Genomic DNA, 14318 nt, shown 5'->3' on the forward strand with positions numbered 1-14318 from the left:
AACTCCCAACAGAGAAACACTGCGCCAAAGTCCACGCAGTCATGTGTCACTGCCCCAGTGCTTTCTTTGTGATTTTTTAAAATCAGTTTCTGCATGAAAATGCTTCCTTCTCCACACAGGTGAAACAGCCAGAATGGTACAGCGTAAAGCAGTATACAATTAGGAAAAAAGCTAAGTAATTAGAGGAGAAAGAGGAGAAAGGAGCAGGATTAAAAAAAAGGAAACTCCGTGAAGGAGTCTTAGAAGCCTCTTTCCTGGTCCTCCTTACATTTATTGATGTTCTCAACATCTCCTTGTTCGGTGATGAAGTTCAAGAGTCCTTCCATCAACAGCAATGCTTTCTGGTATCTTTGAACACAGTCTTCTTGATTATGGAACATCTCATCCAGAGCAGCAGCCTGAACCTGGAAAGGAAAAACATCCTGGGGTTCTTCTCTTGCCTTAACATCAAAACTCTTGATTTCACACACAGGAGCATGTCTGTGCCCCACTGCTACCACCACCACCACCATCATACATTGCAATACAGGCAGTCCTCGCTTAACGACCACAATTGGGACTGGAATTTCAGTTGCTAAGCAAATCGACCTGATTTTGCGACCTTTTCTGTGGTGGTCATTAAGCAAACTACACAGTTGTCAAGCAAATCAGGTAGTTCCCCATTGATTTTGCTTGCTGCAAGCTGGCTGGGAGGGTTGAAAATGGTGGTCACGTGACCGTGGGATGCTGCAACGATCATAAATGTGAACTGGTGGCCAAGCACCCAACTTGTGATCATGTGACAGCAGGGATGCTGTGACGGTTGTAAATGTGAGGACTGGGCACAAGTTGGGTTTTTCGGCACCGCTGTAAGTCCAAACCAGAACTAAACGAATGGTTGTTAAGCAAGGACTACCTGTACCAGCACAGGTCTCACCTACCATCTGCACAGCGTGGCTGAAGATCAGTTTTTCAGCTGTGATGCTGTTGATGCGGTCCATCAGCTTCTGTTTGTCCATGAACCACCTCTGTAGCCTTAAGTTCAGATGATGGCATGAAGAGACGCTACTTTTATACAGATCGTTGAGCTTTCTCACAACTACAAAAAGGAAATAAATAAAAGAAGGAAGTCACTCATCAGATAGGAACTTTGGTTGCACAATTCCTGCAAACCTCAAGTCTCTCTTCTTTTTTAATGTTCCCTGGACATCCTTAGATCAATTGCAATCATTCAACCTCGGTTACCATCTTGAGAGGCAAAAATGGACTCTTCTGTCATCTTCAGCTCCAGGAAGGAAAGATGGGATGTCGTTGAACTACGTAAGCACCAACCTGAACTTCAGTGTGGGCTGCTAAAATTCACTCCAAAGTTGTTGGAATTACAGTTTTTAACATGATAGAAGCAGAATGTAACACCGGGGAGCGTCCAACTCCAAATGTTTGCACATCTCTATCAGAACTTCAAACTCATATTTTCATTGTTCACAGGTAAGGTAGGGAAGTGGTATGGAAGAACATTATTTTTCAGCAGTGACAGAGAGCAGATAGCTTATTTTTAAAATAAAAAGACACTTTAAAAAAAAGATGCCTAAGGTCAACCAAGAAGGTATTTAAAACACGTCTTCAATTCCATTCTGTATTAGTAAGAAAAATTTAGATGTTCTCCTTTAATTGTAATCTTTCGTTCCTTCTGGCTCCTTCTAGGGTCCAACCTTCAAAGTCCCATCCTATCATTTTTATTTTTTTAAGAATTCAAAACAACAGCATTTTCCCACCAGAAGGATTCTTATACCTAATCTCAAAATCTTCTTTCAGATCCATCTGGACCCTTAGTCTGTTTATAACTTTCCAACGTCCTAATCACCCTTTTGCTATTTCTTCCAAAAAAAGAATTTTTTAAGTCCTTAAATTTGTACTTAAAACTTCTTTCAGTAAGGATTGAAGGAAACTCACCCTGTGTAGTGAAATTTGCTGCTCTGCAGGTTCCTTAAAAGCATCCCTTTAAGAAGAGCAACTTCTAAATATTTTTTTCTGCCACTTTATTCAACGTTTTATTTCGCTTCTGCTTCAGTTGTATCTTTTCAAAACAAGTTTGGTCATTGCATTTTTCTTTTTAAAGCTGCTGTTTTTTGTGCTTAATTTTCTGTCAATTCTGCATGTCTTGGACATTTTGGCGCTGAAAACCAAGTTGTGCATTTCTGAAAGATGGTGGTAAAGGACAGCTCAACATCTAGGCGTCATCTCCTTCCTATTTTCTTCCATCTACCCTGGAGCAACCTTTGCAAGAAATGAGTCAACTGGCTGAGTGATGGCATATTAATTTAAGATCATGGGCCTACTCTGTAATTATTAAGTTGCACCCACCTCAATTATCCTTAAGCCCTTAGCTTAGCACATAGCTAAGTGCTGAGAAATTCCAATCAGGTAATGAGTGTTATTTTTCTCTCTTCAAGACTAGCAATCAGGATGTTTGACAAAGCACAGAACCACACTTGCATTTCAGAGAGAACTGAACATACACCACAAAAGAACCATCTCCAACTTGAAAGAGATGGGGAAGAAAAGTACAGACTGTAGGGGTAACTGACCCTATGGAGATCTTTGGAATCTGGAGTACAAGTTCATTCATTCATTCATTCATTCAGCAATAATACATATAAAACAAGATTTCAAACATCCGTATTCAAATTCAAAGTGTGACAATGACAATGACAATAACAATACTGGTAGTCCTCACTTAACAGCCATTCGTTTAGCAACGGTTTGGACTTACGATGGTGCTAGAAAAACCAACCTACGACCGGTCCTCACACTTACAACCATCACAGCATCCCCGCAGTCATGTGATCATGATTCGGGTGCTTGGCAACTGGTTTGCATTTATGACCATCACAGCATCCCACAGTCCCGTGATCGCCATTTTCAACCTTCCCAGCCGGCTTCCGGCAAGCAAAACCAATGGGGAACTGTGTGATTCGCTTAATGACCACCACAAAAAAAGGTCATAACATTGGGTCAGATTCGCTTAATGACTGCTTCACTTAGCAACCAAAGTTCCAGTCCCAATTGTGATAGTTAAGTGAGGACTACCTGTATAAAAACTCCCCGCATCAAAACTCTGAAAAGCAATATATAAAAACAAGAAAAAACAAAATGGCCTCAAGTATAAACTGAAGAAAAGGCACTCCAAACTAATTCGGTTTCTAACCTTTTCTGAAAGGCCAGTAAAGAGCGGGCCAATCTGATCTCTGTGGGGAGGTTGTTCCAGTGCACTAGCTTCAGCCTCTCCCCACTTGCCTCTTGGAAATGTGGGACTGTAACTAGATTCTCTTTGGATGTTCTAGCAGTGTTGGGCTGACCCTGGTTGGGAGACTCAACATGGTGACCACGGAGGCCATAGCTAGGGACCAAAGTACCCATTAACTAGAAGGTACATTGTTACAGCTGCGTCCCAGAACACCTTGCACTTCACCCCAATTTACCTTTATCTTTTTTTTTTTCCCCTGGGCTGATGGACAGATCCCAACAAAACTCACCCACCAGATTTATTTTCTAAAAAGTCTGAGGGAACTATGTAGAACCCCAAGGCATTTGAGGGATGAAACAGGAAGCAAGCACCTCTAATTTAAGTCTGCAGTCCACGGATGCTCTTTAAATGCCCCCGCTTTCATTAGATCTCTCTGTAACTTAGCATCTCACAATGGATAGTAGAGTCAAAATTCATGGCTATAATGACCTGTGGTTGGCCCAGGGAACTGGAAGAGAACCACAGCTGATGTGGCTGGGAGGAAGCAAGATTTTTGGACCAATTAGTACTGAGCTCTGCTTTCCACTAGATCAGTTGGTCCATCTGGACCGTTTTACTAGAGAATAACTCACTCTTTGCAAGGTTAGAGCACAACCCTTGTCATTATCCAACACACTGTTGACCTTTCTGAGCAACAGCTGTTACTAGCAAGATGGGAGAGGGATGTCATCCTCTGACAGCCCTCCCAGGTGGACCAGACAGGAAACACAACTAGATGAGCTAATTCTACTTTATTGTAAGGCTACGTGAACAGAATCTTGCAAGTCTGAAAGCACAAATCTCCCATCCTTCCTATTTACCGTCTGAGTAGTTAGGGCAGGTCCTTCCTAAGTTTCTTCCTTTGGCCGTTATTCTATCATGGGCTCCTCTCTCTTTTATCTGATTGTTCCCTAGGCAGCATCTCTTTCCCCCTGTCTTCCAAGGTCACCCTCACATTCCATCACATCCTCCCACTATCTGGACAGTGTGCAACAACGTATCCTCACGTCTTACTTTGCTTGACAGTGGAGGAGAGACACAGCTTGCCTGCCCGGATCTGGTCAATGGCCATCTGGAGGCCTGCGGAGAGCAACTCAGCGACTTTCAAATACAGCACCAGCTGTTCCGCATAGCTTCAACAGAACAAAACAAAAGCCCAAACAGGTGAATGGAGCTGCAGGACAAAACCATACAGGTGATCTACTTCTGGTTGATGCAGCAGGACCTCATGCCACTGGGTCCCACGCATGGATGTTTCTCTTCTGCTATTTACCTCCATTCCTTGCTGAGCAAACTGATTTGGTCAGCAACAACGCTCTCTTGAAGCTGGTACTCAGAGGCCACCGAGCTGGTCATCTCGCTGGCGCTGCCTTTGATGGTGGCGAGTTCCATCACATAGTGGACGAAAGCCAGGGTGAACCGCAAGCTGCGCAGGATGTCTGTGTGCTCTTGCTGAAAGCGCAGAGATAGACACCACGTTACACGGGTTGGTGCTGTTCATTCACATCAAGGTCTAGCCGTGGGCTTTCCGCCAGGAAACAGCTATCCGTTTGCTTAAGGTGATGGATGTTATATTAACAGCCTATTTCATCGCAGAACTTTGGAATAGGTAAGCTGACGGGGAAGGCCCAAAGTACTCCAGAGCTTCCCTGGTTGAGGATGGACTAGAATCTGGGTCTCCCCACTCTCATGGGCTCATGGGCTGAGAAGAAGAGACTGGCTGCAAGTCCCCCAGGGAGATTCTGTGGTTGAGGTTTCCATTCCATCCAACTGAACAAGGTGCTTCTTGTTGTAGACCTTAGACCAACAAGGCCATTCTCCTACAGTGTCTATGGCTGGGGGTGGATTAGAGCCCAGAAATTAACTTTTTTACTGTTTTCAACTTGGATTTGGGGTTGGGGGGAATAAAACTCACTTCCATGAGGGTCTCCTCTGGTAGCTCGGGTGCCTCAAAGGTAACTGCTCCTTCCAGGTTGGCAGCAATCGGATCAGCCAACATATATCTGAGACCTGATGGGGCTTCAAGGATTTCCCCACCAGCTCCCATAATTAAGTGGCGCCCACTGAAAGATCCTCCAGAACTAAGAGAACTTGAAGATCCCACTAAAAATAATATATATATATATATATATCAGAATATACAACACAAAACATAGTAAATTGTGTAACCAAAGGAAAACAGAAACCATCTCCTATCTTCATATTTTAAAACATTTTTTTTAGTAAACTGGGGGAATGCCATAGACATAATACATCTTGACTTCAGAATGCATTTGACGAAGTTTCCTGATATTCTGTCTAGCAACCTAGTTTAATATAGGCTGTAGGGTTTGATTAGAAAACTGTATGCAAAGAATACTGGTCACCACCTACACAGAAGTTTCAGTTGGGGTGTCACAGGGCTTGGTCCTAGTCCCAGTATCTTCAACATTGGCACTGATGGGTTGGATTAAAAAGCTGCTGTTAAATTCAGCCACCAAGAATGTAGGTCCATTCAGTGATAGCTTACCACACTGTGTGAAACTATACATTGTTTTCTAGAGCACAATCTAGTCAATTGTGAGTTTTTGGCAAAACATACTATATCCAGCCCCTAGATCAGATTTTCCCAATTTGGACATTTTTCAGATGGGAAGATTTTGACTCCCAGAATTCTCAGCAACACTGGCTAGGGAAGCCTGGGAGCTGATGTCCCTATTTCTGGAGAGCAACCTTCAATTCCCAGACTTCTTAGCTGTGGCCATGCTGGCTGGAGAATTCTGGGAGTTGAAATCCATGCATCTGGAAATTTTGTGGGGTAAAAGGGCTTCAGTTGGGGGCTTCAACTGGCCTGCTAGATGGTGCACAAAGGCCAAGAGGTGCCAGGACAGAAAATAAATTTGATATAACATATATTTGTTAGGGTTGGGGCCATGATTTCCTTTCAAAAGCTAGCAAACCATGGGCAGCCTGAAGGATGCCCATGTAATTCCTTCCTTCTACAACATAAAAGGAGGACAGAGACAACACAGGCTCCATCACCTTCCAGTCCAGAGGGGCAAAGGCCCTTCTGGTACCTGAATACATTCTGGTCCGGGTGGTTTGCGGTGGTGTCGTCCCAGCAGGAGGCGATCCAACTGTGAAGACCACTGGTGAAGGGCTTCCTGAGCAACCTTCTCTAGCCCCCAAGTGAGGGGTCCCTCCAGAGGCTATGGAAGGAGCTGTAGACAAAGAAGGGAAAAGGATGATCAGCTCAGCTAAGGTTTCATGGATGCAGGAGGAAAGATTTGTAGACTAGAAACAGGAAGTAGACCAGCTGGGGAGGAAAATAGGTCCACCATGAAAACACTTCCAAGTTTCTCAGTCTCCAGTACCTGTGACTTCCATGGGCTTTTCGCTGTTGAGGCTGTCATTGTTGCTGGCTTCCCCAAAAGCAGCCTTAAGAAGCAGATCAGTGAGACGGCCAGTGCTGAGTGACCTGCAGAATGAAAAGACCACAAGAAAACTGTGGTTGAAAAGCCTCTCTATTTGGGTCACCCAATACGAAGGCCTCCTTGCAAGAAAAGACATTTTCTTTAAGGACTATTTGATTCTCCTTTGAGACGGAGCCCTTCCTCAGCAGTCAATAATAAAAGTAATCTGTTGTTCTTTGGAATAAGAATCCAGATAGTTTTAAACAACAGCCACCTGATATTTTATGATAGTACCAATAATCGGGTTAAACGTAACCACTTTCAGTTCAAATGCTGACATGGCCAAGGCTCAAGCAAGGCTGTATTTTTTAACCCCTGCAGACCTTCCCATTTAATTTCAACATGGTCCAAGTTCAAATTTATTTCTTCACAACCATAGAGCAAAATAAGGTCTACATAAATTCCTCAGCTATCACAGAAAAGCAAGCTTCATTCTCCTAAATGGGCGAGACAATTTACAGATGATTCTGCAATTCCCGCACTGGACCTCAACCTGTCTGAAGAAAACACTTGATGTCTTTTACTGTATAAAAGAAGGATTCATCTTAAATTACACCCCAAGATGGCGAGGCTATCGCTGGCAAATAAATAAGCCTTGCTGTAATGTTTACAAGTGAGGACCGTCATCCAGCAAAGCATCCCCAGTTTCTAAATTTTGAGTCAATATTTTCAGGGTGTTGTGAAGAGGATGCAAAAGTAGCACAATATTTCGGAAACCCATCAAAAATGAACATCCTCTTCAGTCCACCCCAAAGTTAAAAAGACAAAAACAAAAACCAAGTTATCATGCTAGCCTATCTGCAAACCAACATTAACTTTATTTTTGGTTGCATGGGTTCCCACCTGCCTTTGCCGTCTTCCATTGGCCTCAAACTGAGACCTCCTTGTTGGCAGGGGAAGTGACCCACTTCTTTCAAATCCGGCAGCGTCTTGTTCCTCGTCGGGGTGATAACAACTGCTTGATGGGCCAGGAGAGTAAACAGATTTTGGGAACTAGGCGTTTTACTGAACTCAAATGGTGACATTGCCTGTATTTAAAAACAAAGCAAAAAACCACAAGGAAGGACAGAAGGGACAAAATCAGTGGACAGAAATTGAAAATGGAGTCTGTGCTTTTTAAGCTGCTGGTCACATTGAACATTTTTTAGAACTTGTGGTGGGACATCCATACAATGAGGGCCCAGGAGGGCTTCTTAGCACCAAAAGAGCTGCTAGGAGGGTTTGACCCCCTCATTCATAATTCTCTTCTCCCAGAGAGCTTGTAAGGTGGAGTGGTTAAGGAGCTGGATGAGAAACCAGGAGACCATGAGTTCTGGACCTTCCTTAAGGCATGGAAGTTGGCTCGGTGATTTTGGGCCAGCTCCCTCATATGGTTGTGGTGGGGGAAGGGGCTGAAATAGGAGGTAGGAGCATTATGCACACCGCCTTGAATGGTACAAAATATAAGTGGGGTATAAATAGAGTAATAATGCACCCATTTTTTTAGTAGGCAAACTGCAGAGGATGTTCAGTGTCGCTCTATCTAGCCCAGCCTTGCTCAACCTTTTGATCCTGGAGGAACCCTTGAAATATTTTCCAGGCCTTGGGGAACCCCTGCACATCCAGGCTCAAAGATAGGCCAGGAGTCGCAAAACTATTCTATTCGTTTCGTGAGTAGGCCTGTCTATGTGCATGAACAGTGCTCTTCAACTAAAAATAGAGAATGAAATCTACCTCTTGAACATGAAGTGGCCCAAATTTGAAATAATTTTTTAAATAAATCGTGACCTCCCAGGGAACCCCAGGGGAGCTTTTGCAGAACCCGAGGGTGCCGTAGAACCCTGGCTGAGAAACCCTGTTTTAGCCATTCTAAGATGTTCTGCCATCACCTAGTATTAGGTATGTTAGCCACCTTGAGTTATTTACAAAAAAAATTAAAATATTTATTTATTTATTTATCTATCAATCAAATTTATCACCGCCCATCTCCCAAAAGGGACTCTGGGCGGTTTACAATAAAACATAAATAAAAATATAAAACTGTAAAACACAGTAATACATAATAAAATAAATATAATAAAAACCTCGATGGCTGGAAGTTCTTTATGATTTAATAATAATAAATAATAATAAATGAAGAAGAAGAAGTAGTAGTAGTAGTAGTAAAGGCGGGATAGAAAACAAACAAACAAACAAACAAACTGGGCGTTGCCAAAGGCCTCCCCCAAGACAAACACTGATGCCTTCCAGACAAAGTTTTGAACTTCTTACTTTCTAAGAAACGCCTCTGAGGGTCTCTGAGAGTCCCACTTCCATTCCTGGAAGCAAAAATCTAAATGCCAGAGGTCTTGTTTTACAACAGGTCGCCCTTCTTCCTTTGTTTTAATTATTAAAATAACTTTTAAATCAAGGGGGTGAGGCGAGCTGCAAACAACCCCCAACCCTTTGGGGGTTCCAGATTGCAAGTCTGCAGAAATGGGGCAGAGGAATTAGGGTGGCTGATAAGGCAGAGAGGGGCCAAGGGCATCCACCCACACAATTTGAAGCATGTCTCGGCTTTTCTACTCAAGTTCAAACTGCAACATATTAAATTCAGGGTTCCCATTTTTGTTCGTTTGTTTGTTTTGGCTTAAAAGGATAGCTGACCCACAGATTTGGTGTGGAGAGCGTACAGGGAGGGAATTAATTTGGGTTCCCCCTACACTATGGCGCAAACAGCAGTGGTACAGCAGAGTGAAAGAGAGTTTTGAGCCATGATGGTCATGTGACATTACTTGACCCTTCCAGGAACAGAGGTGTCATTTATTCTCTTTTCAATCAAGGTTTCTCTCCAGTTGACCGAACCTCCCAGTTTAGACTTTTCCAATTCCACCAGATGGAATCCTGAGGAAGGATGGACTACCTTGGTTGGAGAACCCAAAATGGTGGGCAACGGAGTCCTCTGCATGAATTCGGAGAGCTTTGGAGAAGACCGCAGGGGCCGACCAGATTGCAGACTGGGCAGCCGTGTAGGCTGGCCAGCTGAGACAGGGCTGAAGTGGGCGACCAGCGGATCCGAGGACTGCTTAGTGACTTTTTGCCGGCAGGAATGAAAATCAGAGAGGTTGGGAGCACTGTGAAGGCGATAGCCCAGACCTCGCAGGGAAGGGTCTGGTCCTGAAGCTTCTGAAGGCAAGATGAATAAAACAGAAGAGGAGGTGAAAAGCAGAAAGGAAGCATAAAACACCAGGGCAAACCACTTGGATGAATGCAATATTTGAGGCCAGGTTAGAAACTGGTCTAGAAACTCTGAGTGGTTCAAAACAAGAGGCCCTAGTTTGCTAATAGGGCTGGTCAATATTAGATCAGAATTAGATTAAATCAGGGTTCTCCAAAGTGGTCAGTATCGACCCCCAAGGGCTGATGGGACTAGCCATTATTATTGTTCTTATTATTCATAGTACGATTAGTCAATGTAGTATTTATTAAATTATTTTTATATCATAAATATTTGGGGGTCAATGAACCATCTGAAGCTTCACAAAAGGGCTGATGAGCTGAAGAGTTTGGGAACCCCTGGGTTAAGCCCACGCTTTGCAGGACACGCTGGCTCCCAACTCTAGGCCCAATTCAAAGTACTGGCTTTAAACTTTTAAGTCCTAAACCAAAGCATCTCTGTCCATATTCACTACCCAAACTTTAAATCGTCTCCAGCTGCCTCTGCTAAAACAGACAAGCATGTGCAGAAGAAAGGAACTCTGAAACGGTGGTGAAGTTTGTGGAATATCCGGCTTAGAAATGCTCGACTAGGTTCTGTTTTTGTTTTAATACTAGATAATGACTTTTCTTGAAAAGAAAAGTCCAAGATGTTTAGTTTTTGTGTTTGCTTTAATAAATGCAAGTGATGCTAGAACCACAGCTGCTAAATAATAATAATAATAATAATAATAATAATAATAATAATAATAATAAACATATTAACAGTGCCCAGAGAATTGCAGTGATTGAGAAGTTTCAAAAAATGGTAAGCATCCAATGTACCTGGTATGGGCACCCGAGTTCTCAACTCTGCTCCGAGAGGACAAGGGATAACCATCTGGTCTGGCTGCTCTGGAATTGTTCCAACTTCAGGAAAAGGAAGAGAAAAGCCAGCGTGATGAGAAATCACATGCTTAGAGGGAGATGCTATTCCCTTAGACCAAAGCTGCATAAAATGTCTCTCCCTTGGATCAGATCATTGAGAAGTTGACACAGAAGCAAGAAGGATACCAGGAATGAACAAGGCCACAGCAGAGTTGCCACCCACAGGGAAGGCCAGGTTAATTGGACCTGACCATGGCTTTCCCGTTTGGAACTGGTCAGAAGGGTGTTCCACGTGGGATTGCAGATGGAAACGAAGCAGAGAAAAGAAATGCAAAATTTCCAGGGTGCTAATGAAGCGATTGGATGTCATAAACGTCTTGGTTGTTCCCTCCTGAAGGCAGAATGGAGTAACTCATAGAGGCAATCCATCTGAACCTGCAGCTCGTGAAATGTCCTTGCAGGCCCAGAAGTTCCTCCACCCACAGACCCTGGTTTGTGTCTTCCCTTTGTGGGTGGGACATGCAGGCCACTGACATTCCCAAGCAGCAGCAACTAACTCCTACAAAAAATAAACTATGAAAATCCAGCAAATCAGCTGCTTGGGTCCATCCCTCCGATTGCATTCCTGCCCGGCCTGTGATGACGGTCTTTGCCCAGCCCGCCAGATGTTCATCACAGCTCCTGATCGTTAAAGGCTGCCCACCTCCAGACTAGCTGGATAGCCTACCTTGTGGGGAAGGTGTATAAGGCTTGGCACCACCAAAGGAGAACCTCCTAGGGGACAGTACTGCTCCATGGTCACCAGTGGAAAATGGAGGGGATGGGCTGGCTTTCAGGAAGCCTAGTGGACTCGTGCTGCCGGATCTTTTGAGAGTACTAGACCTAATGGAAAGGAGAATTTGTTCATTTTGGAATGCGCAGAGCAGGAGGAGAAGAATCAACAGGTTGTCCCCATTCCACCTTGTGTGTGGACATTCAAGAGCCAAGAAAGAGTGGAGACAAAGATATGCTGGCTTAAATCTCCATCTGAACGTCATTTAGGGAATAGAGTCCCATCAGTCTGTCTTTGTCACATGCACCTGCTTTGTGCATCATGTTAAATCATGAGTTGCATAAGGAAAGTTAGCTACATCAACCAAAGCTCACTGAACCCTGCCTTCGGGAACAGAAACACACCCAGCAAACATACAATAACTCTTATAACAGGCATAAAATAAAGAAAATCCCACAAACTCACCCCCCACAACCAAGATCTTCGCCCTTCAGCCACTTTGGGCCTACCTACTTTGTCCAAGCAATGTTAAATGTGGTTCATACCTATGAAGAAGTTCCTGCTTAAGTCAAGGTTTGTAAACCACAGGGGCTGGGATCCCAGAACATACTAATCCAGGATAGTTTAGTGAAAGATACTGATCCAGACATAAAAACCAAACCTTGCTGTGTTTACCAAGAGTGGTTGGGAGAATCTGGATCTGGATATCTTGTGTGAATAATATCTCTATCAGCAAGAGACAGCTTACAAAAATGGCAAGCTTTAGATTTTTCAAGAAGTCTGGATTAACAATCCAGAAATAACAACAACAACAACAACTGTGGCAAAAGAAAGCAAAGATAGTACTAATAATAATACAGTAAGCACCTTGGGTGCAATTCCAAAACATCTGGAGCACCCCCTGAACACTATCGGCATTGACAAAATCACCACCAGTCAATTGCAAAAGATGGCTTAACTTGGAACAGCTTACATCCTGCGATGATACCTTTAATATTATTAAACAACATCTGCCTATCCCAGGTCCTTGGGGAGGACTCAGTAGTGGACAGAAGTGCCAAATCCAGTCTAAACATCTGGCTGACTGTGCAATCAACCATACTAAGGAAAATGTGATTGCACTGCAGCTTAAGCCATGTCTCCATCAGATTTAAGGAGTGTGGAAGCCACCAGCAGGCAGATACCTCTCTCAAGGTTTGCCACGAAGAAACCAAACTGTAGCTAATTCCCCAGTTTTCGAAGCAGAGAACCTTGTCCGAGTCCAACCTGTTTCCACCCTTTGCCAGATACACAGATCCTTTGCTAAACAGAACACAGAAGTATTCAGAGATGTGTTTCTTCTGATCCATCTTCCTTTCCCAGCCAAAGTAGCTGGTAGCTGTCAGCAGGCTCTCTCTTGGCAAGATCTAGCAAAAAGGCGCCACCTACACCGGATAGATGGAATCCGTCACGTGGCTCTAAGCCATACATCCAGGCAACATGACTGGTTCCTGAGTCCAAAACTGCATGCCAGAGGCATGGCTCTGTCATGTTCCGTATAATTACAGCAGTGACACCTCAGAGAAACGGCTGAAATCTCTGACTAAGCAGGTGAGCAAGTACAAATAAAAATTCTGCCCAGGAAATTAAACACGACAAGGCTCCCTAACACACATTCATGCCCAGAAGAGATGACCTCATCTGAGATGGTGCAAAAAAGAAACGTACACGCCGCGAAACCAAGAGCCGTTTTCTCTTGGGCAAACAGATGGATTCACCCGGAATGCCAAGCTGTAGTTTGCTTGGCTTGCAAACTGCAGAGGTATCCCGCCTGAGCTACCCCCTCCTCAGATTTGGGGGTAAGTTCCCTAGTCATCCCCCCAAGTTATTACCAAGTTGCAGCTTTCAATGTGACAAAAAGGGGAAACGATCAAAGTCACACCTGGCAAAGAACCACGTTCCCGCAACTTGACATTAATTGCGTCTGAAGTTCAGTACAAACCAAAAGTTGAAAGAAGCCAAATTTAAGTTCTCATCCTGGCACTACCCACAAACTTGGACTTTGGCCCTGGTGCGCCGCTACATTCCACAAAAAGCTTGACTCCTTTGGTGGACTGAATTAAACCCCAAAGGGTCTGAGTTCTGGGCTTGCAAAACATAGCATGTGTGCCAAGGTGAAACTAGTCCATATGGGTCTTCTAAGCTTCTTCTGACCATCGTGCATTTGAGAACAAGAACGTCAGCAACACATTAATAAGATCCAACCACCCGAGCACCTTATACTCACCGTGGCAAAGTATACTGATTGGGGGACTGAAGATTCTGCTCAATCCGGTGGTAATTTTGGATCTGTGTAGGAACCGGGATGGGAACTGATTGTCCGTATCGAGGGCTGGATGAAAATTGGCTTGATCGCCTGTGAGGATGCAGAAGATATGTAAGTAATTGTTAGGGCAAAACCGGGACTGACCGAACACCCAGGTGTGGGGAGGATTAAGGAGAAAAGATGTGCAGAGCAATCCATCACCCTAAACTGGGGTGTTTTAACCATAGCTTGTTGAGCAAATCCTAGTGGCCCAGTTCAGCCATTGGATGAAGCCTTAAACCCATGCTTTAGAGCTGGCTTCGTGCATCACATGAAGCCAGAATACAACGTGTTTGGGTTTTGCTTAGAGCAATGTCTGAAGTGGTGTAGTAGTCAAGATGCTGGAGAAGACCTGAGGAGACCTAGCTTTAAATCCATCCTCAGGGTCATTCAGGTTGATGAGAGAAAATTTGAAATCTTTTTCCGAGGAGAAGAATACGTTGA

General features: G+C 44.0%; 1 protein-coding gene across 2 annotated transcripts in view; it reads right to left on the bottom strand.

Moving 5' to 3' along the window:
• The window catches only part of ULK1 (unc-51 like autophagy activating kinase 1), a 63181-nt gene that overhangs the window by 4513 nt on the left and 44350 nt on the right, over positions 1–14318 (bottom strand). For both annotated transcript variants that reach the window (XM_063315895.1, XM_063315894.1), the window contains exons 17-28: positions 13797–13925; positions 11486–11640; positions 10717–10800; positions 9599–9861; positions 7561–7745; positions 6619–6722; positions 6322–6465; positions 5181–5368; positions 4539–4717; positions 4280–4398; positions 921–1078; positions 269–404 (exon numbers count right to left, since the gene is read on the bottom strand). In XM_063315895.1, coding sequence (XP_063171965.1) covers positions 269–404; positions 921–1078; positions 4280–4398; positions 4539–4717; positions 5181–5368; positions 6322–6465; positions 6619–6722; positions 7561–7745; positions 9599–9861; positions 10717–10800; positions 11486–11640; positions 13797–13925 — 1844 coding nt within the window. The remainder of the gene's footprint in view (positions 1–268; positions 405–920; positions 1079–4279; positions 4399–4538; positions 4718–5180; positions 5369–6321; positions 6466–6618; positions 6723–7560; positions 7746–9598; positions 9862–10716; positions 10801–11485; positions 11641–13796; positions 13926–14318) is intronic.

This window comes from Candoia aspera, chromosome 15 (assembly GCF_035149785.1).
Source record: "Candoia aspera isolate rCanAsp1 chromosome 15, rCanAsp1.hap2, whole genome shotgun sequence".
NCBI lineage: Eukaryota > Metazoa > Chordata > Lepidosauria > Squamata > Boidae > Candoia > Candoia aspera.